Source organism: Helicoverpa armigera, chromosome 2 (genome assembly GCF_030705265.1).
Source record: "Helicoverpa armigera isolate CAAS_96S chromosome 2, ASM3070526v1, whole genome shotgun sequence".
In the NCBI taxonomy this organism is placed as follows: domain Eukaryota; kingdom Metazoa; phylum Arthropoda; class Insecta; order Lepidoptera; family Noctuidae; genus Helicoverpa; species Helicoverpa armigera.
In genome coordinates, this window is record NC_087121.1 from 7,310,547 (window position 1) to 7,336,244 (window position 25,698).

Genomic DNA, 25,698 nt, shown 5'->3' on the forward strand with positions numbered 1-25,698 from the left:
CGAACAGTTGAAATCGCACCATAGATTTCTTGCCGGAAAATCAGCTAACGAGAAAATGGTCTATGACATTTTTGAAGTATTTTTGAAACGCTAAAAGATTTGACTAGGTATATTTTTTGCAGCTTACGCATATGCATGCTACATCCTATATACTTAGGTATCGTGGAAAATAATAAAATAAATAATAAAATTAGGAAATGCAATCTTTTGCCAAGATATATAACCAACCTAATTTCAATAAACCGAACAACCAATAAATATGCTTTACACAAACAATAAAGTAACTTACAAACTGGACTGATAGTTACATACAGCGTCTGTTTACACTGTCCTGCCCTTTGCTGGGAACAGTTAACTCACACACAACTACATATGTGCAATGTACAGTCGCAGTTTATTACAAAACCAAGTCAATAATGATACTTAAATAGCTCTACGTTATATATATATATGTATAGGACTTTCTACTCTACTCAAATACGTGTTTCATCATCATCATCATCATCTAAGCCATAGGACGTCTACTGCTGAACATAGGCCTCCCCCTTAGATCTCCACAGATACCTGTGACCTTTATAAGGTCGTCTGTCCACCTTGTTGGTGTATACGTGTTTAACAGATTAAAACTGCTTAAAGTAATGGTTTATTAATAGATTAAGTAATTGTTGATTGATTCTTAAGCCACATTTACTTTTAAACTCGTAAATCGATACCATTTGTACGATCGGAAATTAGTTGCAAGTACAAAGAACATAAAATTCGTCAAACAAAAGAGTTACAATATTGTGAAAATTCAATTGATACAATTAACTATAGTTAAGACACTTTATATTGATTTCATTAAACTCAATTTCTGAGAAATCACGCACTTACAAGAGAAAATTACTTTCGATTAACTTCCCAGTTCCGGGAATTAAAATTACCGTATCTGATGTTTAACCCAATATTCATTTATTACTTATTTAATACTAGCTGTTGTCCGCGACTTATATACTGCTTATATACTAATATACTGCGTGAGCAATATAGAATTTCCAATTTCGTTTATTTAATCATTCATTGCTCAACCCCCGTAGGTGATAGCGTGATAATATGTAGCCTATGTGTTGAACCGGCCCCCAGGTAATAGTCATGCAAAATTTGTTTTAAATCCATGCAGTACTTTTGTGTTTATCCGGGAAAAACATACAGGATTATGGATCACCCCCAAGTATTCTTTTAAAAATATTCAATGTACAGTTTTGACTTTCCTTTCATTTTATTATATGTATAGATCACAAACGTTTTCCAAGAAGTGGTAGTCTACGGATTTGTCGATTTGACATTCCCACATTCTGCAAATTGTAAATGTTATGAATGTAATGAATTATCCAAATTGTACAGTACAAAGAGCATTGTTACTGAATCATTCAATTTTTGCTTCTAAAATGAAACACCAAAGAATCTACATTTTAATCATGAATACTTATATGGCTCGTAATATGTCTAATGAGTTTTAAACAATTGTTTTTTCTTTAAAGAGTGTCTATGGAGTTTCTTGCCAGTTCTTCTCCATGAGACCCACTCTTTGGAACCGTGCAACTAGCTTGACGTTTCGAAAGAACTGTCATAGGCCTATTTGAAATAAAAAAATACTGACTTTACACTTGAGTTGAAGCTAATAAACGCATAGATTAAATGAACACATCCTTTTATCACCATTCCATAATTTCAGTGCCAAAAATCGGTGTTACCCACCCAAAATCCGTCAAAGCTACGCTCAAAATCCATGTAGCAATGTAAAATCGTACTAACGTCCATTTTCAATTCCGCAATACCACGTCCTAGCCGGATATATTCCATGTTACATACGAATGGAGCTCTCAAATCCTCTTACGGATTCAGCCGATGGTCCGATAGGTCATACATCGGTTTATTTTAGCAGGGAAATAATATGTGACGGGTGTAACGGTTTCGTGTCTATGAAAGACAGGCTTGTTGGAAAGGACTAGTGTTGCAATGTTTGAATAGGAATTATTTTATGCAGATAATATAAAGTATGTTCTTCAGCATACGTGGGAGCCTATGTATTATTATTTAATTTTTGAGTTTACTTCGATGATTATTCTCAACATATTACAGTAGGAAATAACGATAGAAAGATCACCCGCAAACCTGACATTTACGTGCTTTCCGATGGTATGTATCAATCACTAACTTCCAGATTCCTGCTGCTTTGTGAAAGTTTCTTTAAACCCGATAGGATTTCAGTCCAACCTGGGAATCGAACCCCAGATCCCGTGCACAGTTGCCGCGCTATGCGACTCTTAGACCAACGAGGCAGACATTACAGTTATTTCTAAGAAAAATTGACGTGATATTTTAATAAAAGGTCACAAAAGTGACACATTCCCCAACTTCAATTCACCGTCAAAGACCAACTTAATTACAGGCCAAATTATTTTGCTCCAAGGCACTCTCTAAACAAAATATATCAATTAAAATGTTAACTGGTTGGGTCTCTATTAATTCAATTATTTTGGGCCTTTATCGAAGTCTCTGGTTTTGAGGTACCTATGTGTACCTCCTACGTACCACAGAATAAAGATGTACAGTTGTGAAGGTACGTACTAACGTTCGTAAAATGTCACTCACACACATGTGCGTTGACGAGCTTTTACTGTGCTGTCAGCAGGTACTTACAGAGTGTCGTGCATTGAGCACACGAGTGTGTAAGTGACATTGTTACGGGTGTTATTTATTTATTTAACTTAATGCAATTCTACAATTACAAAGGCGGACTTAATGCCTTAGGCATTCTCTTCAGTCAACCTTAGGGATGCGTGTAGTGATGCAGAGATAACGTGGTAGGTGCATTAATTACTTAAAAAGACATGTATAAGACAATTAAAGAATAACAAAATTGGATACTAAATAATACTACACACATTAAACATACAAATTATATATTATAATGGTGATTCTTCTAGCAATTTATTAAACAAAATCTTCCGTACGGCATTTTAAATGACTGCCTGCTTGCTGGTGGGCTTCCTGATTTCTATGGTGTTAGTACGTAGCTTCATAACTGTTGAGAAGACAGTATATTTAAACTGTGCTACATACATAAGGTTAGGAAACTAGGAAAGGGTGGAACTGTTTTAGACAATGAAAGGCAAACTCCTTTGTAGTGGAAGGTGAAGAATAAGGTTCGTGATTCTGAGTTCGTAATTAATTTTGATGTTTGTTTGGTTGGTCTTTTGGAGGTACGTAAGTGTTCTATTTTTAGGGTTCCGTATCCAAAGGGTAAAACGGGACCCTATTGTTTCGCTCCTCTGTCCGTCCGTCCGTCTGTCACCAGGCTGTATCTCATGATAGTAAGTGAGCTGAAATTTTCACAGATAAAGTATTGTTGTTGCCGCTATAACAACAAATACTGAAAACTAGAACTAAATAAATATTTTGGGGGCTCCCATGCAATAAACGTGTTTTTTGTTCGTTTTTTAAATAATGGTACGGAACCCTTCATGCTCGAGTCCGACTCGCACTTGGCCGGTTTTTTACGTATACGTAACTTCAAACAATGTTCTATATTTAAATCATATTGTCACTATCATTTCTTGCGTGCATTACCTAGTCAAGATAGGCTGTCTACAAACATAACAACTAAATGGAAACTTCTTGGAAAACTTTACTTAATCATAATTAAGCAGTTAGGTACCCTTGATATATCACAATATTAATTACTTAGTGCCATAAAAGTGGCAGTTATTTCTTTTTACACAAATTATGGTTATAATGGTATAGTTTTCGAATATTATTTAAAACTTTTACCACAGACCATTAGATACATTTTATTTTTACTTTTTCTCACCAAAGAGACCGAATCAGTGAACAGTAATAATATCTACATAAAAATAAATTTACCGTGAAAGGAAAAGTACACATAAAACCAATCTCCCTATCCGATCTAAACTCATAAAATCCTAGGAATACACGCAGATATAGGTGGGTAGGTACATTAAGACGTGGCTAAAGGTACTATCTCACTAAAGCGCTCATCTATACATATAATAAATCTGTAGAAAAGTAATTTTTGTACATTGAAGAAATTGACAAAAAATAGCCAGCATGTTAAAGGATAACTAACAGAACCCATTTCCATCATTTTGTCATTTTGTCTGTTTGTCTGTTTATCTGTTTGTTTGTTCGGGATTTACGTAAAATCTACGAATTCAATGCAGACAATGCTTATATACAAAAATTCTACGTAACTTGGGGTATTACTTAGTTTTGCTTCATCGAAATCGATTCACTCTATCAAAAGATATGATTAATTTTGTGAATTCAATATGTAAAATATTACGACACGCAACCTGTTTGTCAAAACTGTACATTTGAATGTTGTACTTATATTAGTTGATCGGCCTATTATTAACCTTTACACAGAAAATCACACCTTCATAAGTAACTTGGGAAGAAAAAAAAAATGAAAATTTCGTTTAGCCAAGGTTAAAGTAGCTCCATCTGTGGTAATCTGTGTTAAATAAAATACATGAAATTTGTCAAAGGAGAGGTGGTAAATGACAATAAATTACCATACATTCTTTATAGAGGATTATTATTTCAACAGATGGAGTTGTGTATTTTCCGTAATTCACCATATTTTAACACGCAGTGTAATTTTTCGATAGACATTTCAATAGAGTTTGTCAGTTTGCCGTGCCACATCAAAATCCAATTATAATTATTACCTTGATGAAAGGAAAATTAATAGTTCTCAGCCAAATTTAAAACGGTGCCATCTAAATTATTTTTTGAACATTATGTCAACAATTAATTATCATTTAAAGTTACAGATGGAGTTCATATCAGGATTTTTTCATAAACATAGTTTAGCTTATCTTCCACTAATGTGGTGGCCTTAAAACAAATTACTTTGAGTGAGTAGTATTAAGTAGACCTTAATTATTTTTCTGATGCAAAATATGTAAACTTAATCCTAGAAGAAAGGAGGATCTGTCTCTCGCAAGCGCTGCTAAGCGTGAGGTAGGTAGGTAATGTAGGATTCTGTAGCTTTAAGAACAAACCCAAATACAAAGTGCAGATACGAAATGGGAGCTTTCTCGATTTAATACCATACACACGTAAAATGCTTTATGCGTCTGAAAACGTACAAATTGCGCGTCGCATACCAGAGACATGCTTACTTTCAACTTCTGATCGCAAATACACTGGTCACGATTACGAACAGTCTCAGTAAGACCCGAGCCAAGTCTAAAAACACCTTTATATAAAACTACGTTTGATGTCATTCAATCACAAAGACAGAATTGTTTTCTGTTGCAAATCCTATCCATCTGTATCATATCCTAATCCAGCATGCATTGCAGGTGTGCATTGCACAAAAACCAATGGTATCCTATTCGAGAAGTCAAAAGAGTCGACCTGCCAACGTCAGCTTCTGCGCTAAGCAAGTGTTCTTAATAGTACCATCAGAATTACATTCATCGTTGAATGAGGTGAATAAATTTTCAGAAACCACAATAACAGTAGGAGCCAAAGCATATGATCGCTTCATAGAGCTCTGATTGGCCCCAGGTGACCAAGTTAGGTCTGATTTGTTCGTTCATCAGATCTTTGAAAGTGTTTCGGTGGATACTTACTGTCGTCCTGTGTGACACAAAATATGGTATATAAACGTCCTCCGCAAGAGCGAAATTTTCCCGGTGTGCGGTAGTGACGCACAGTATACAACACTTATGTTACTTTCGATTTGCTGGCTCCACCAAGAAATGACAAATTGCAAGCGTACATTTTGAAAATCTTGGCAAAACTGCAGGTTTCAAGTACGAACACATGAAGTGGACTCTCACAGATACGTACATTTTGCCTATTCGTAAACTAATGCAAACATTTCGGTGGAGTCCCGGCTTAGGCCTCCCCCACATTAGGCGTGCGCGATCCTCGGGCGTGTGAGTAGCGCGGGCGCCGCGCGTGCGTCGCGTTTTGCTGCACGCGCCGCTCTCCTTGACGTTTAACTGCTAAGGCGTTTAGCGGGCGGCGGGGATAGCGGGCGAAGGGGTAAGAACGCAACTCGAGCGCCGCGAGCGCGTCGCTTGCACTCTTCACACATGCCGCAGGGCAGCAAAACGCGACGTTCATACAGCGTGCTCGCGACGCCCGCGCTACTCACGCCCGAGGATCGCGCACGCCTAATGTGGGGTCAGCCTTACCATAGTGAGTAAGTGCACAGAAAATCCCCGTCATACAAGTGTTTCTCCCCAGTAGTGAAACTATCCTAACCCTATGCGCCTGCTGATGATGATGACTCATTTTATCATCCATCCAGCTATTCCCCAACTATGTTGGTGTTGCCTTCCAGTCACCGAATCTGTTTGAGTACCAATATTTTACTTGGAGCGTTTACCTATCTACCTATCTTCAATCCAGTTTCACTACACTAGACGATATCCATGGTGAAACTGACAGACTTTCTGGCTTCTGATTAATCGCAGCAGCTGCAGAAAATGTACAAATGACAGCTTTGTCAGACTCAAAGCATATAGACATAGATCTGTGAAAATTACTTACGCACCATACGTAATAATTTTCCAAATTGGCTGACTAGATCCAGAGATATTCACAACGTCACAAACTTTACTTCTTTTGTTTAGATAAATGGTCACATCCACAACACAACCTTGATCAATGAATCTATGCTACTGCTAAGTGCTAATCCTAATTATACTGTCACGTGAAAGAATGCACCTACGGGATAAGTAGTATTTTGACTATTCTATATTGCCTACGCAGACGAAGTTGCGGGCAACAGCTAGTCTGTAATAAGTATTAAGCACTAGCCGTTTTCCCGCGGTTTCACCCTCGTTCCGTGGCAACTACTGTCCGCACAGGGATAAAATATAGCCCATCTTACTTCCTTAGAGTGTAGCTTTCCAACATCAAGGTCATAAATACATTTTTAGTTCAGCTTGTTCACACGTAAGTTTAGATTTTTCATTCGACTTCCTAAAAAGGAGTAGGTTTTCAATTCGTCGGGGACTTTGTTTTCATCTTACCAAAGCGGGTGAGCCAAACTTGTGTGTGTAATATACGTACATGCATATCTTCTTCGTACGACTCTGCTACTTGACCACTACTAAGCGGCTTCGAGATTACGTATGCAAAGACAACTTGCATATGTACAGTCAAATTTCTCCAATAGATTTTCAACCTTATCACAATAACTTAAGATTTATGTTCGATTAGTAAAATTTGTCAGGTTCATATAGGTCTGGCGTCTGTACTTACATTTAAAGACACAGCTCACCCGCATTCATAAGACGAAAGATATATCCCAGTGAACAAACACCTTTGATGTTCAGATCCCTCCGGTTTGACTATTTCAGTCTAGACGGATAGTTGTCTAGACGTTAAAGCAGACTGATTCATATCGTGTTACAGCGTCGGTTTTATTTAGATGTCGCTTTGTTTGAAGATTATGTTGGGTAAGTCGTTAGTAGGTATGTGTTTTTGTTTTGTGGTAGATTTGTTATAAAAGGTAGTTTCAGCCCAAGGTTTCACCGGCGTGTTCTAGAATTATGTATACTTACCTAAAATAAAATTTTAAATTGTTTTGTAAAGGAAGGGATATATGTTGTAGGGATGTATGTTTATGCATATAAAAAGACATAGGTAAGTATTTCAGAACTAACTTTAGATTTTTAAGTACCTATGATTTATTTGTGTCAATAGAAAAATGTATAACTACCTACAACTTCTTTTTTTTAAACATTTTCCTCCTCACCTGTCTTTTTATTTGGGTTGATCAAAAAGTAAGTAGGTACTGAACGGATTTTCATGCAAGCCGGGTAGGATAGCGAGTATAAAAAAATATAAAGGAAAGAATGGACGGAGATTGCGGTAAAATGTTGTATAAGCTCCTTGGAAGGTTAATTAGCAGTACCAACCTATTATGAGGTCAACGAACCAGATCAGAACCGGAAAATCCCAAAAAAATAAGTAAGCATGACCAATTATAGGAATAAGGTGTAAGTACTTACGTCATGTTTCACTAGGAAGATGATGGGTCTTCAATTTTGAATTTTCTTGTCAGATGTACTTATTTAGTTACTAAATAAAACGATACCCCGCGTACCTGTCACCCAGCAACCGTTATGGATTACTGAAGATTCAGAGACCTTCAGCCAAATATTCTTACCAATTGAATGTTTAAATATAATATTTTCAAGATGGTAAACTGCTCGAATCTTTTTACGATCACAAGCAACTATTAGTTACTTAAAACTGTAGCTGAGTTTGTATCTAGCCTAACAATGACACGCCATGAATATTTGACAGTTCACGCTAAGTTACAATGGAAGCGCATTACATGTACAAGGGACATCCATTTACAAGCCAACTTAAATGTTAAGTCACTCTCCTATTTACTTGTAACTTAGAGCGTTTAACCAACATAAACAGGAAACAGTAGTGCTGTGCCCTTTCCTCTGCCAAAGGTATGTCACATAGGTACACTACACGTATGATGAAGCGTCGACATTCTTTAACCTGCTAAGTCTGTTTTGATGCAGTTTACAGGAGAAATGAATGATTTAGCAATAAAAAATCTGAAAGTCCTGTTGATTTCTATGATTTTTCTTTATTTAGCAGCATAACTACGTATACACACACATCAAACATGCTTGTAAAATTTTGTCATCATCATCATCATCTCAGCCATAGGACGTCCACTGCTGAACATAGGCCTCCCCCTTAGATCTCCACAGATACCTGTTGGAGGCGACCTGCATCCAGCGTCTTCCGGCTACCTTTATATGTAAAGTCGTCTGTATTTGTATTGTATTTTGCCATGTGTATGCGAAAACATGCAAACAAAAATGCATGACTGAGCTTTCACTAAATAGGTATAGGTTGGGCTATCTCACGCTAACAGGCTGACTTTGTCATATAGAGACATATGCTCATAATGGATCCTGATGGTTGAATGCTCCAAGACTTACACAGTTTGGTCACTTAGTGGCGACATTGAATATAAGTTTGAACGTTATTAATCTTTGCAAAGGATTCAAAGTTGAAAGTCATTGGTTTTGAAATTAGTTTTAAAGGGTAAGTAGGTATATTGATGTTCTTGTGGTTCGAAGATGGTTAAAGATAGACTACACGAGGATGTATTTCTAAAGCTAGTAGATACGTAACCAGTTAAGTATTTACGAAATGTGTTTCTTAAAATAATTACCTAAAATGAAGTAACTCGGACTAATTGTCTGCCTATCACGCTATAACTGATTCAAATGTTTGGTACACATACTGTCCTACGAGGGCCGGAGAAAGGACAGAGGCAAATTTTTAACCAGTTGAGGGAAGTAGTTGTCTCGTGCCACAAACGGAAGCTCGGAGACCAGACAGTGTTGCTATAGCTTCAATCTAATAATTTATAAGCTGTTGTGCCAAAAAATTGCCATGTCCCAAGACGCTCTGGGCACTCATTACACCTAAACCTAACAAAAATATAGGTATCTTTAACTTTAAAAAGCAACTTAGTACCTTACCTACTGGGAATTAAAGGTTGCCAAGGCTTCGTCTCGGCCAGACTTTCAGCATTAGCATTTGAATGTCTGGACTGAAAACTAATATTTTTTGCTGCTCGGGTAAAAGTTTTCATCCTGCGAAACTTTGCCGTCATGGAGAGTCGAGGGGAATAAGTAAAGTTTTGCTGTAGATGCAGTTATTTTAATTTCGGTATACATTGTGGTTATATTGGTGGGACTATTAAATGGCGAATTAAGGGATTGAAAATACTTAGTGCCAAAGTGAGCTTAAAAGTATTATATGCAACTTTTTCACAAAGTCGAATTTTCCGCGCGACACCGCTCAGCTCGTATGGGCGATGTCCTCTATTCCAAAAATTCGTCAATAGTTAATGATTTCAGTAATAGTCATAAAACGCTTACTTAGGTAAAACCCAAGAAGATATTTCTACATACAAAACAACTAAATAAATAAAATAAAAATAAAACTAAAATGACCCCCAGCGCCACAAGCACTCAATAATATTAGTTCTGTCTATTAACCAGAGGTACCAGGCAAACATGATTCCGCAGCGTCCAAGCCACAATCAAATTAGCAAACGGCAGAGCCACTTACCGGCCACTTCAAGTAGACCCCGACCACTGCACATCGGTCTAAATTACCCCTAATAGAAAGAAAGAAAAACCATTTATTTACACACACAAATGACGCAGAAAACAAACACACACAAATACAAACAAATAAATCTAGGGACAAAACAAACAGTAAACCAAAAAGAAAAAAAAAGCGCTGCAGCTGCGTCACTTATGCGCGAAAAGGGTGGGTCCAGTATAAATTTATTAACACAGAAAAATATATTTCTACATAAAAAATAAACTAAAATGACCCATTACCCTACAAGCACTCAATAATATTAGTTCTGTCTATTAACCAGAGCACAGTGATTCACTCTAAGGCCATAAATCGAAAAATGTCATTAGCTTATCCTCATTAGATCTACTTACTAAGTGATTAACAAGTTAAGAAACTTCCGAAAACTCTAAATATCAGTGTCATAAGGTCAACTTATTATTCACTTTTGTGCATCGGAAGTAAGCGCATCTCGAGTCGAATTATCGCAACGTGTGAGTCATCAAAACTTAACACTTTGTTTTTGAGTGTCACTATTCCAAATCAAGTGTTTATGGTGATAGTATGGAGGTCCAAGACCAAGGTATGTACTTCTAATATCAACTACTTTTTTATTTATTTTAATGCGTTTAATATTTTATTTTATTTTTTTATTGAAGGTAGCGTTTTTGTAGATTTGTTTAGTATACTTTGATTTCATTTGGACCTATAACTTTTTGCTGCTCAGTGCTGCACTTGAGGCAAATGTTTTCGAATAAAGAGGATGTTCTTATAAAACCATGTAAGTTTCATCTGCATCTTTCTGCCCCTTCTTGGGTTAAAGGAGTGTCAAAGTATGCATGTCCATAGTAAAGAAAAAACTTTATATTTTAAGTTCAGCTTTCATGTTGTTTTAGGTAAAGTTTTCAAATGTTCTGTTTCGAGGACGACTATTTTTGACATTTAGCACTCTAAAGAGGGTAGTCCAAATGAAAAATGCAACATGTCCTGAGTACTTTGACAGAAACATCGTGCCTTTCGGATGACATCGAAAATATCAAACTAGAGACTTTAAGTAATAAAATTATGAATGTATGTAAACGAATTTCTCATTATTGGGCAAAATCAAATCGTAGTAGGTCTAAGTTTATAGAGAAATATTCAGATTGGCTGAATGCAGTTGAAAATATTGATGTAGAGCGAATTGAGTAACATGTATCTCAGAGTCTGACAAAGTTGAACCATCCACTTCTTCATTCAGATCCCTTCCTAACAGGTTTACGAAAGTTACCTGTCAAAAACAAAAGGTGTACTATCAAAATTTGTACTAGATTTGTTATCTGTTTGTAGTAAATACTTTTGAGCTTGAATGTATTCTGGTATATTTTGTGTTTTGTGTGTATTTGCAAAAAAGGTTGTTTATGTATTTTTGTTGTTTTATTTTATTCCTTTATGGTTGTTTTTAATATAAATAACCATTATTTATATAGATTTTTCATTAAAAGTCGCAGTATGACATGTTCTAGGTTTATCGTCTAAAACAAAATTACAGTGAGACACTTTTACACCTAAATAGTATGATATTTTTTTTAAATGAATGTGGTTATGTTTTAATTTTAATAATTTACACTTATCTTAACATATTTCAACGTGTAAAATAAATTAATCAAAAGTATTTGTGAGTTTCGTATTTATGGCCGCCTTTGTATGGAACGTGAATCACTGTGCAGAGGTACCAGCTACCAGGGAAACATGATTCCGTAGCGACCAAGCCACAATCAAATTAGCAAACGGCAGAGCCCCTTACCGACCACTTCAAGTAGACCCCGACCACTGCACGTCGTTCTAAATTGCCCCCTAATGGGATAAAGCATAAATTTATGAATACAGAAAAGATACATATTTCCAGATAAAATAAACTAAAATGACACACAACCCTACAAGCACTCAATAATATTAGTTCTGTCTATTAACCAGAGGTACCAGGCAAACATGATTCCGTAGCGTCCAAGCCACAATCAAATTAGCAAACGGCAGAGCCACTTACCGGCCACTTCAAGTAGACCCCGACCACTGCACGTCGTTCTAAATTGCCCCTAATGGGGTCCAGCATAAATTTATTATTATGGCTCTTCATTGGGTGGTTGATAATGTCAAGGATGCGTTTTGTTTATGTTTAAAATAAATAAAACCGTTTAAAAAGCTGATTTTGTTTTTAAAAGAGGTTTTGCTGTTGGAGAATTTTCTATTGTAGCTGTTTTTTGGGATTAAAGATTCATTTGGGTTGTGGAATTTTTGCTTTGAGTGTGCCTAAAAGACTGCTACGATTTATGGCATTTAGGGTTTCGTTAAAACGCACTAAGTATATCTTCTTCTTCTTGGCGAGATGATGGCAATTAATTTAAAATTTTAGTTGCCCAGTATGTCGCCACTCACACGGCATTTTCAGTGGCGGCAAATAAATAGGTCTTTCAATGTGTTCAGGCACTACATAAAAATGAGGTAGTCCTATAAAGACTTTAAATCGTTTTCTAGTCTTGAATCAAAATAATACAAGTAGTTTTCTTACAATGTCTTTTATATACTTAGAGAAGAAGGTCAGAAAATAACTCAGTGAGAGGAAAACAAACTCATTGGCAAACTTAGTTCGAATTTATTGCAAGTTTAGGTGTCCATAAATTGTCACGGTCCTCCGTTATCTTCACCCCTTTTTACTCTTCTGAGGTTCTATAACAAACAAGGTTACACTATTTTGTTTTACAAAGAAATATGAATGACAAAGCATCAGTGTACGTATTTTCTTTAATAGGAGGCAGGATTGTACGGTCTGATCGATTTTTGATGAAAAAAATGAAATAATAAAAGTGTGCCTTCCTGAAAAAATAATATGACTTTATTTTAGTTCATTTTAGGATTAACGGCAATACAAATTACAAAATAAAATCTCATTTAATGTCGAAGTAACCGTCACGATTATGAAACATTTCAATGTACATGTGTTTGAGTATAATTTTGGTCGTTTTGATGAACATTTGTTGCCACTTGATATCAATCTACACCCAATTGTTCAACTCCCGATATCAGAGGAGTAAAACAATCTCCTGGCTTGAGCACCGGAGCGAAAGCTAGATTAGTTTAAACTATCGAGTTAACTCAACTGAACCAGAAACTGAGTTAGTAATGAGATGAGATCCGACGCGGCCTTGGTTACATTTTACTGTAAGTTTAGTTTAGATATTCATCTAGTTTATGACCTTATTCTATTTTGTCTATCTGTGCTTCAGGGAATGCTCTATAATAATTGTCGTAGTTTGTTCCTTTTATATTATCACTCAGTAAGTACATTAAAAGTATATTTATTTCTGTACCTGAAAGTTGATGATCTTGTATTTTTTTAATCATACACATTCGGGGAGGATTTTGGAAGAACTAGGTTTGGCTTGAAGGTACAGGAGGTGCCTCCCTACGAGATCAAATCCAGAACGTATAAATTGCAAACATCTTTTAGGAGACTAGAAGCATAGAACAACGAAAGGAACCTCCTCCTTTTGAGAAGTCGGTTAAAATAGACCAAATACCTTATTTCCTGGTCGATATAATCCATATTCCATGGGCCGATATTTCGTTCGTTGTCAGGGCGTAATAACGAACGGTCGACAGTTCAGATATTTTATGAGGTCATAAAATTCAAAGCCCACATTATAGGATCGTACATTCGTACAACCTGACCTCTTTTGTATTGGCATTATTTTGTTATGTTGGTCTTCCAATGCTGGTGCCAATATTGGTGAAGCTTGGTGCCGATGTATAGAAATCTCTGATGGAAACACAGTCATGTTGGTTGCGCCAAATAGGTAACTTGGATTCTACTGTAAAGTTATTTTATTTTTTACTAAGACATAATTAATAACACTTATTTATTACTCTATTTACTAAGTTAAAATGCTTACTTCCTAGCTTTTAACAGCGGTCGATAAGTCAACATCTGAAGATTTAGATTGGGTACCTTTACCCAATTTTCTTTTTTTTTCTATTTGTTCCCCTTGTAGGAGTGAAAACTTGTCTAGTATCCAAAGCCTCAACCTTAACCGTCTCGAGGAAATTAACGATACATATTTTTTCCAATAAGTATTTTATGTCAAGGATTCCATAATTTTCCAAATTCAAATCACAAATAGTTTCATACCATAAAGTTTTCTCAGCAGTATTTTCCAAGACTGAAGACAAGATCGAGTCCTTCAAGTCGAAACAATTTCCTCGGCACGGCGCCATGTTTCTACAAAGTACGACGAAGTTTATAATTTCATTTTGGTGTCTGTTGCACTTTCTGTAATGCAATCAAGTGCAGTGATATTATACGTAGATACAATAGATGTTGATTCACTTCTATTTACTGAGCGAGTTCGCTTGGGAATTTGTAGGTAAAGATAGTTCAACTCAGATTTGCGCGCGGCCCTATGTGTGCGTCGGCTTGTAAATATACAACTTTCATTCGTGTGACAGTGATGTCGTCCGAGGATGACGTGTTCTTATCGCTTTTTGTTATGGGTACAGTCGTTTACAAAAATGTCTAGTTCTTCACGGAGAAAATGTTTCAGGAGTCAGGTAGCGTTTCAAAAAATGAAACATTCAAAGCTTTTTATTATAACATTTTACAGTTTTTCATTATTTTCTCATACGTCTTTTCAAATTGACATTGACAGTGTCTAATAAATAAATGACGTGAAATATCTAAGATGAATTAAATACTCCTTACATATTTTCTAGCTCGGGGTACGCGGACAATAAATAAAAGTGTGGACTAAGAATGTAAAAAAAAAAACGTAATCGTGTATAATAATGTAAACAAAATGTGTGGGGAATTTTAAAAAATTATATTACTTCGCATAATGTCGACCAAAATAAGACGGAAATAATGAAACTCATAAATGAACGTTTAAATCAAATTGATTAAGGGATGTGGGGTAATACTTGTCGACATGTACAAAAGAATAAAAAAGAATACTATAGACATTTTGACATGGAGTCAGAATTTATAATTCACCTTGGAAAGTAGCGAATCCAAAAATTCATCATTTGATTTTTCAAGTAGCGATTCAGAATCGTTATAAAAAGATTAACACTAAATTACGTTATAACTATTTTTCTTAAACACCTGTATACAACCCCGAAATAACTGTATTTGTACCTGACTGTACCTCTTGTCACGCACACAAAGTCACTGTATATGTACAAGGATTACCCACACAAAAGGCCGCGCGCACGACTGAGTTGAACTTACTATATGTATGTAGTTATAAAGTTTGCTCCTGTGTTGATTTATTATGTCCTTGTATAATAATACTATGTATGAATATCTATACATATATTTAACTGCCATACAGTTTGATTACAGATAATAATGGCGTCCAAGCCGTCAGCCACGGCGACTGTTCTCATATAAGATCAGCCAACTGTGTAGATCATACCATGTGTAGGTAGTGCACGAGGTGCACTCACTATTCCTTTACTCTCATAGCCCGATGGGACTTCAATCCGACACTACCGGAGAGAAATCAAGCGCAGGACCGCTTCGATGCACGGGCGTATCAATCAATCACAAACTGACATGAGCTGTCTTGTGAAAGTTTCTAAAATCCACAAAGCTACTTCGGTCTGACCCAGGTATTGAACCCGAGACCTCGTGACAACTAGACCAACGAGTCAGTTGATTAAAGATAATGATAGATGAAATTTTCAGCGCTAATATTTGTTCAACCGTAAATGTGGTTTGATGGTTGCATAGAACCAATTGATATAATGAGCGTTTCCAATAACTAGTGCAGGGAAAATCAACAGTTTGTGATGTCGGTATAATGTGGCTTTACATACATTAGCTTTTGTTCGTTCGTTCGATACCTATGTAGGTATATGCAAGTAGGTATTGAATTTGATACCATTTTCATTGCATGTTATGAAACTGTCCTGTCGCGTCGGTCTGTTCCCGATAAATCCAAAAAGTACTGAATAGATTTTCGTATGAATAGGTACAGTTTTCACATTTTCTGACTTCACAAACTGATTCCTGAAGAAGATTTAGTTGTAGGTATACCTATAATGCTATTGTGGAAACAATCTAGGTGCATTCCTTTAACCAACAGAATAGTCTGAAGAGCTCTAAGCTCTCTCTATCTACGTTTTTTTGAACTCCAAACCTTACCTTACCTACATAACAGGTACCTACATATTTTTGGGAATTAGCCTAAATAATAGGCAGTAACATATCATCTTGTATAAAACCCACATTACATATTTGTATACAGGACTTATCTGGCTGTCAAAACATACAAACAGTTAAAAGGATTACGCCCACGCTTGTTTTAAAATGTTTGGATAATACTAGATTCAGCCACCGACTTCACTCGCAGGTGAATTAACAACTTTGTTCACTATTACTCTACAGTTTCAAGGGTTACCGCTGTCCTGGTACCTACACTAAAGGCTCAAGAAGGAATATGGTGGGTTTTAGTCAGTAAGAGTCTGACACTCCCTCAAGCTGCACTCACAGTGGGAGGGGTTAATTGATGATTGTTTCAGGCTGAAAATAAACAATGGTTTCTTCTCATAGGTTGTATTCAAGAATGTTCGAGCGGGTTGTTTTATATTCCTGATTCAGATGTGACATGCAAACATAGATAAGTATATAGGTAGATTGATCATTAGATTACGTAAACATTGTTATGACCCTAATCAACATACAATTTAATCTATGTTAACTGCTATTGTAGGTACAAATATGATTCGTTAATCTCAGCTTTACTGCATGTTACAATTTTGACGCGGATTTTAGCCAGATACCTGTAACTGTGTGGCATAAAACCTAAATCCAGAACAGCGAACAGAAGTGGAATAAATTGTGAGAGATCGCACGGATGTATTTTAATTTGAAAATATTTGTTTGGTTGGATAGGTCAACCTCGGCTTAATACCTTTTTTTACAAATAACAAAAAGCTATGTGAGGTATTTTTTATTTGGGATTGGGAGATGAGCTAAGTGGACTTACTTTTGGTAGGAACATACCTACCTACTTATAAAAACCGAAACGATTTTTCTATAAAAGTCATGTAGATGTAAGACTTCTTTTATTATCCAAGTCACATATTGCAATGCCTGAAAGGCCTGGAAGGCAGCATCAACATTGTTAATAAGATTCATTGAATTCTGTAACAAACTCGTGCTGACAAACTTACGAGCCTGAACCTACTCATGTATGGTGATACGTATATGAAAGTGGTTGTCTTTCCACAAAAATCATCTTAACACAATAAATCATCCACAAACTAAAATAATAATTGTCTAGTAGTGCTCAAAAACCATGTTTTCAAAATAAAAAACTTAAACTCCTGAAGACATAGACCTGTCAAATATGTCAATTGAATTTGACATTAAAAAAACTGACGTGTTGTTTGTTGTGTACGCTACGCATAGAAAACTTAGATAAAAACTCTAAATAAATAACAACGATTTAGCTACAAAGCATTTACTCATTATTTAGCTATACCAAGAAGTGTTAACAATGCTGAAAGCAGTAATTCTTATTGGAGGGCCGCAAAAAGGTAAAATATCTTGCTTACAGTCGACGTCACCGGCGTTTCTTATCTATAAAATTGTTTTCTATAATTTATTACGTATATTAGTTCATTCTATAAATAAGAAATTGTATATCTAAGTATGGTTACGCTACAAACTTGCGTGAACTACTGATATTTCTGTAGAAATTATTGTTTGCTAGTGTGAAGGTTATACAAATATTAAGACAACATCACTTTAAGAATTACGGCAAAAATACACGAAATAATTCATTTCTAGACCTTTAGTAGATGAGTAGGGACTTAAAGGCAACATGCAGGCCCCCTAGGGGGTTCCTCCAATGATTTAATAGTTCCTTTTTAAATGATATAGCTCAATGACTCATTTGTATACAGTTGTTCATCAAGGATGTGTGATTATTTAATCTAATAAATCTTATCGTAAGTACCGACTATAAAACTATACTGACTGGAGTTCTATTAATTAACTATCTACCAATTTTTTTTCTTGTGTTATCTGCCTGGCCTTTTCCCAAGTTATGTTGGATTTGGCTTCCACTCTAACTGGAATCAGCTGTGTTTTACATCAAGCTACTGCCTATCTGACCTCCTCAACCCAGTTACCCAGGCAACCCAATACCCATTTGTATTGGTTGCCAACATTGATCAATTTCTTAGAAACACCTCACATAACCTGCAATTTCTTGAGTTAACTCATCTGGATATAATCCTTAAAAAAATATATCTTTTATTCCAGGAACCCGCTTCCGCCCCCTCTCTCTGGACACACCAAAGCCACTGTTCCCCATAGCAGGATTTCCACTGATCCAGCATCATATAGAAGCATGTGCCAAGCTGGAGGCGTGCAAGGAGATCCTGATCATCGGAGCATACACCACAAACACTATGGCACAGTTTGTCTCTGATATGCAGAAGGAGTATCATGTTATTATCAGGTATATAAATAAAAAATACTGGCACGACAACAGCAAAGTATTGTAGTTAATATTTTATGACCAATAATTTGTTGACAATAAAAAAAGTGTGCAAATAATTTGCACACTTTTTAGTTTAAGAAATGATAAATGATATAAAAGGCAAAATTAGTTATTAAAAGTTACTAAAAATATAGTCTATCTTCCATATTTTTTAAAATAATTTATTTTACAAATTGGTTCAGGTGTTCTTAAACACAGCTGTGCTTATTTTTGTAATCCTTAGTAATATTATACACAAATGAAGGCAGGTTGTTTATAAATAGATGTTTTAAAAATAGAGTTGACACTATTTGAGCCTATTAAATATTTCTACAAATCTGTAAATCATCTTAAGTACTTGTTCCCTATTTTTCCAACATCATAAGTACTTATTTATTTCATTATTTTTCCAAAAAATATACAGGCTTCTTAATAACTTACAGATACCTGCAAGAGTTCACACCTTTGGGCACAGGTGGTGGTCTGTACCACTTCAGGGATCAAGTGCGTGCCGGCAATCCTTCTGCATTCTTCCTGTTGAACGGAGATGTCTGCGCTGACTTCCCGCTCAAAGAGTTGTGGCATTTCCATGAAGAGAGGTCTAATGCTTTGGTAAGCATTTATTTATTTAAACACTCAATAGAGAAAACAACAGGAAATAAATAATTAAGGTTAAGATTAACACTCAATAGAGAAAAACAACAGGAAATAAATAATTTACAAAGGTTAAGGTTATTTCTAAATAAATCTCTTCTATCCAATGGTATTATGTAAATATTGTCACTTTAGACTGTGTATTTTAATTGTCAATTAATATAGAATGGCTGGATTTCACATTCATAAAACCAGGGTGATATTATCAATATTTTGATACATTCTGGAGGCCATTGTAATTAATTCAGGACAAGCCATTGTCATCAATGGGATGAGAATGTAGAATGTCTATCTTGTTTACAATAAAAATGCAAAACTATAGATTTAAGTGATAATAAACCACATACTGCTAATTCAACCAAACCATCAGTCTAACCAAGGGGTATTGGGTTGCCCGGGTAACTGGGTTGAGGAGGTCAGATAGGGCAGTCGCTCCTTGTAAAGCACTGGTACACTGGTACTCAGCTACATCCGGTTAGACTGAAGCCGACCCCAACATAGTTGGGCTTGGAGGATGATACTGACCTGCTAATTCAATTTAAAGATTTCAAAATATCAAAAATGAAATGGTTCTTTCAGGTAACAATAATGGGCACTGAAGCGACCCGCCAGCAATCCGTCCACTACGGTTGCATGGTACGCGAGGGTAGCACCAAGTCAGTCACCCACTATGTGGAGAAACCCAACAGTTATGTGTCCACGCTCATCAACTGTGGCGTCTATGTGTGTTCCTTGCAAGTGTTTCATACTATGGCGGACTCGTTTCAGAAGAAACAGGATGTTTTTTATAGGTACATATTTATATCACTTTATTCACATTCACTATTTTTGACCATGTAACTATATTATGATATGTTCTTGCTTATAATGAACTCCCCGCACTCTACTCCCAAAGTCAAAGTATTTATTTGCACATGAATACAGTAGGTTCATTAGTTGTTACAAAATTAATTCAGATATACTTTTTTCAACTGTCATCTTATTCATATTGATTATTATTTATTTTCATAGTGTAAAAGCCGTTATTAGGTAATAGTAAAAAAAAAATACTGTAATGTTTTAGTGGTAACGGCCAGACCAGTGCTCACCCTGGATACATGTCATTTGAGCAAGATGTGTTGATGCAGCTCGCAGGAACTAACAAGTTATATGCTATGCAGGTAACTATCATTTATTTATTTACACAATTTTTGTACCTACTTTAGTACAGTATTAGAAACTAATAAGCACAAATGTAGTGGGTTCTGGCTGTCATTTGAACATCATTGGCAGTTGTTACGGGTAGTCAGAAGGCAGAAATTTTGAGTCAGGGAAACTGAGTCTTACCAAGGAGTATTGTGTTGCCCAGATGACTGGGTTGAGGAGGTCGGATAGGCAATTATTGTCCATGTTACATTGGCACTCAGTTGCATCCGACTCAAAGTCAAACCCAAAATTAAGAAAAGGCTAGGGAGATTTTGATTAGATCAATGAGAAAGAACTTGGTTCAAGTGATTTTCTCAGTACATGTACATACCTAAGAAATTAGTTAACTACTAATATTTCCTATTTATTTTTAGATAACAAACTGGTGGTCACAAGTAAAGACAGCGGGCTCGGCTATCTACGCGAACCGTCACTACTTGGAGCTGCACCGCGACCGCGTGTCTAAGGACAAGCCCTGCACCATACTGCCCGATGTTTTTGTACACCCTACTGCCGTTGTTGACTCTACTGCTGTGGTAAGAATATTGTTATCCCTAAAAATTTCATCATCATCATCATCTCAGCCATAGGACGTCCACTGCCGAACACAGGCCTCCCCCTTAGATCTCCACAGATACCTGTTGGAACTAACCTAACAATTTAGATGTTAAAATCATTTCTAGGGCTGCCGTTTCTCCCGTAAGACTGTTGGAGGTTGGTGCGGAATTAGGTATTATTATTGCTTTTGTGAACATGTTATCTAATGAAATTCTAATTTCTCAATTTTTATAGGAATCAGACCCTAACTTTATCGGCCTACTGTTTGCGGCGCGAGGCGATTAAGTTTTGATTCCGATTAGTGAGCGTTCCAATGGAGTTTCATATAAATGATACTGAAAGGCTCAAGTTGATACGGTGACACTTCTCCGAGTGCATATGTGACCCCAAAAGCACATGTGATAGCGCAGCAATTATATTCCACGTATTGCCTTTTCTAATATTAATATGACTGCTATCCCACAGATTGGTCCCAACGTGTCCATTGGTGCGGGAGTGACGATAAAAGCAGGCGTGAGGATAAAGGAGTCTATCGTACTGAACAATGCTACGGTGCACGAACATGCACTCGTCATGTATTCTGTTGGTAAGTCTACTGAGTTTAATTAATCACCTAACAAACCCATTTTAACCTCTAACGCAAAAAGAGGGTTTTGATCCCTATAAACCCATCCCTAATCCCTAGTCACCTTATTGCGATGTTTTTTTGCTAATGTATTTTCTTAAACCATATGAAATTGCTAGAATGACTGCTACTAATGTAACAACGTCTATATTATACGTGCTCTCCTAGACTCCTAGGCCTACAATTTGGGCAAAGAGATGCCCGTTTAAAAATAAACAAGATAATAAATTCTACGTTATTTACTTGATTTATTATTACCATTTTCCGTATTCGTTTTGCTATATGTATAAGAATTTCACACTGAGCTAACTGTAAAACAAGTTGTTTTAAACAACTGAAAAACTGTATGTTAATCATTAGCTATTAGTCAGAATAGTCAGTCTGCTCGATATATTTTTTTACAAGCCCAACCATATATCTCATTATTAATTAATATCCAACTCGGCACAGTCGGCCAAGAAGCGTCAGTAGGCGAATGGTCCCGAGTAGAAGGGACCCCGTCAGACCCTGACCCTAACAAGCCCTTCGCGAAGATGGATAACACGCCACTGTTCAACAGCGATGGCAGGCTCAACCCTTCTATTACTATATTGGGTAAGTTGTATCAACAAGTACTTGCCTTTTTAATAATTACAATGTAATAATTAGTAAAGTTATTTAAGAAATATAACCGACTGCATCAAAACAGATGTAAACAAGTCGATCAATCGTTGTTATATAGAGCACTTATTAGCTAGTTGCTAAAATGTTAGAAGACGACAAAAAATATAAAATACCTACTTAACTCCCCATGCGATATTATGGTTTTTCGATTCTTTTTATTTATAATGTTTAAATTTATTCATAATGTGGCCCCCAAAATTGGCTCGATTTTTATTTGTATATGCTACTTCTAATCAGCTACACTATCTCCGGGTGACTTTATTTATTCGGATACGATAACCAGAGCCGGAGACCACGAATTTTTTTTTCCATAATAGCAGTCGTTATCATCTCCTTATGTATTAATTTTGACAACCAGGTGCGGGAGTCGTGGTGCCAGCCGAGACCATCCTTCTAAACTCCATAGTGTTGCCACACAAACATCTATCAAGGAGTTTCAAGCACGAAATCATATTATAGTTCCTGAACTGGCAACACCGCGCAAGCTTTAATACAGATACAAAATGTTTTGGCTTAGATAGACTTTTAATATAATAACGAAATATTGTGAAGCCTAAGATTTTATACATTTATAATTTTTAAATATGTAATTAGCGTTAGTTGTAAAATAAGAAATTGAATGAAAATATTTTTATTTAGTACCAATTGCTTACATAAAGCTACTCCAATTTGTAATCTCCCATTCAACATTGAAGCTTATACTTGAGAGATAAGGATGAAGATCCATTGTCGATATTTAACAAATTGTAGTAGCTTGATATGCTGCCCTCTTTACATCACACAGAGTTTATATGTATAACTAAATTGACACTTACGTTGAACCTACATTTATCAGAGCGGAACTAAAAAACAAATATTTAGAATTATCTACATCGAATCTTGTAATACCTCACACTCTTACCACGTTTAATCACCCTATTCGGCTGTTTTATTATATCCCTAGTCGACAGGTGTAAGGCCCAGAGTTGACCTAATTGGATTGGACCAGAAAAGTTATAAAAAACAATACCTAAAATTCCGTTCTTATTCAAATATCTTGTCTCTGGCCAGTGAGTAGTATACCTGAGCGGAGGAATTCTATTGGTTAGGGTATATCTACACGGTGCATGTAGCTGCAGCAAGTTAACATGCGCAAGTGACAAGAGCACGCGGGTGGGTATTTTGCTTTGGTACATGCGCGAGTCGCTGGACCCTCGCGTTTTTAAAATGCATGTACATGTAACCTGCGTATGTGCCTCGACATGCGCAAGCTACTTGCACCCTGTAGATGTACCCTTATTTATTCTGTGCAAATTAGTAATTCTCGTTCTTTATTATTTATTAGGTTTATGTATGTATATCTTACTGATAAAAAGTCCCTTAATTTATAACACGCGATACTTTTGGCGTTATCATTTCCTTTCATTAGTATGTATCAATATAATTGTACGTTTAACTTAACTAAATGTTTGATTCGAAGGTTGACAGTTTTACAGGGTTTTACACGAAAAAAGATGTATGTATCATTATGTTCCACTTACATCTGTTTTCTTTTATTCTTGTGCAAAATATTGTCTTGATTGAACGTGAAAATCACCGAGCTAGCTTGATTTGAAAAATCTTTCAGTTAAATACCCCATATGTTGAAGAAAGTTTAGGATGGGATACTTTTCCTTTATCCGGGTGTGCGGATTTGTTCACACGGGACACGGGTGTGAATGTTGGCGGAAGTTAGTTATCAATAAAATATTCCACAAAATTCTGAATTTTCGCTGACATTGAGCCCTGCATTCACTTTCGACCATTTTAATTTTATCTTTGAATTTGTACAAGTCCAGCCAGTTTTGTTTTAGCTATGTTTTATACGTAAAACCTTCGTTTCCGCTGTTTCCTTATTCCGGTCGCCTTTCTGGCTAAGTGTTACTTTTAATGTTATATTATGTAACTGTTTGGTACTATTGTCGCTAAAATGATTGATATAATAATATGTATATTTTGAGAATAACTAAAGTCATCTTTATTATAAAACTGGGTTTGCTTAAGCACATCTAGCTACTTTGGAGATTACTAAAAAACACTGTATTTTCATCAGAACTCAGAGCGTGTGCAAAATTTCATCCTAATCGAAGACCGGGAAGTGGGTCAAATTAAGATTCCATGATTTTCTTACATAGGTACATAGTTACAAGTGAAGCTAACATAAGCGTGTTTATGTTAATAAAGAAAATCTATTGAAATTTGACAGATTGTAGTTGCCTGAAGAATCTAATAATTTGGACTTTCTTCAATATCCCTTTAAGCCGCTATAATGATTGAAAACCAAAGCTTCCAATAGTGTTAAAACATTAGATATATAGTTATACATTATATACATACTTATATTGTGACGACAATATTTGGTAAGCTGCTATTCTCTGATATTTTTTTTGCCGATTTTGATTCAAATGTTCGACCAAATAAGGAGTAACAGAAGCACATTATTTTGTTAAACATATTTGTAATATTTATGTATTTAAGATATATGTAAATAAATGTAATGTATAGTTCTAAGTTTTGATGGTGCTTCGAATAAACTGATTGAGCACATTTATGATTTTTATTTAATTATATGGTTCAAATGATTTATATCGTCAAAAATCTAGGTGTAAATCTACAGAATTGTTGGAATAAGTAATAGGGCTTGGTAGTTTTATACGTTTATTTAATACTTTGCTATTAAAAGTATAAAAATATGGGCCTGTGCATCGATTTATACACATAATAAGTATACCTACATGTGTACCTAATTTCATAAGGTTGCTAAACTTAGGCACTAGGTACTTAGCATTAATTCACAATTCTGCAAACAGTTTTTCCTATTTTTATAGCTGAGAGCTAAAATGACGAAGTTCTAACAACTATGATAGTCACGCAACTAACGTGATCTATGACGTGTGATGACATCAGGAAATCGTGATATCTTTTGATCTAATTGTCACCTAATTTGATAGGTTTTGGCCATCACGCACTCACGCTTTTACCTTTGTTGCAAAGATTTATTCTTTACAATACGTGAAATTCGAGTGACTGTAATATTAAATGGTGGAGGAATTCGTGATGACGAGATGACGGTCCAGGTGAGTACGCTCCTTGTAAAACACTGGTACTCAGCTTGATCCGGTTAGACTGAAAGTCGATTCCAACATAGTTAGAAAGGACTCGGCAGATGATGGAGTCTCCAAAAAGTGTTGGAAATAAGCATTACATAGAGAATCTATTCTGAAACGTTTGTGATAACAATTGAGTTATCACACTTTCAGTCATTATTTTTCACAAAATTCTAGCCTTTAATTAATTTATATACCTACT

General features: G+C 35.8%; 1 protein-coding gene across 1 annotated transcript; it reads left to right on the forward strand.

The window, feature by feature from the left end:
* The first annotated feature begins 17,555 nt into the window (after positions 1-17,555).
* Positions 17,556-23,789, forward strand: LOC110377636 (mannose-1-phosphate guanyltransferase alpha). The gene is made up of 9 exons (XM_064038920.1): positions 17,556-17,736; positions 18,467-18,665; positions 19,130-19,298; positions 19,920-20,131; positions 20,404-20,500; positions 20,900-21,061; positions 21,549-21,669; positions 22,159-22,302; positions 22,730-23,789. Exons 1-9 carry the CDS (start codon positions 17,697-17,699, stop codon positions 22,828-22,830), a joined length of 1,245 nt encoding a protein of 414 aa, XP_063894990.1. The 5' UTR covers positions 17,556-17,696; the 3' UTR covers positions 22,831-23,789.
* The last annotated feature ends 1,909 nt before the right edge of the window (positions 23,790-25,698 follow it).

What these genes read in the sequence shown, in the direction of transcription:
- LOC110377636 (XM_064038920.1), top strand. Translation starts at nt 17,697, where the DNA reads ATGCTGAAAGCAGTAATTCTTATTGGAGGGCCGCAAAAAG. An exon ending in AAACAGGATGTTTTTTATAG is followed by an intron (nt 20,132 to 20,403) that starts GTACATATTTAT and finishes GTAATGTTTTAG; the next exon opens with TGGTAACGGCCAGACCAGTG. An exon ending in ACAAGTTATATGCTATGCAG is followed by an intron (nt 20,501 to 20,899) that starts GTAACTATCATT and finishes ATTTATTTTTAG; the next exon opens with ATAACAAACTGGTGGTCACA.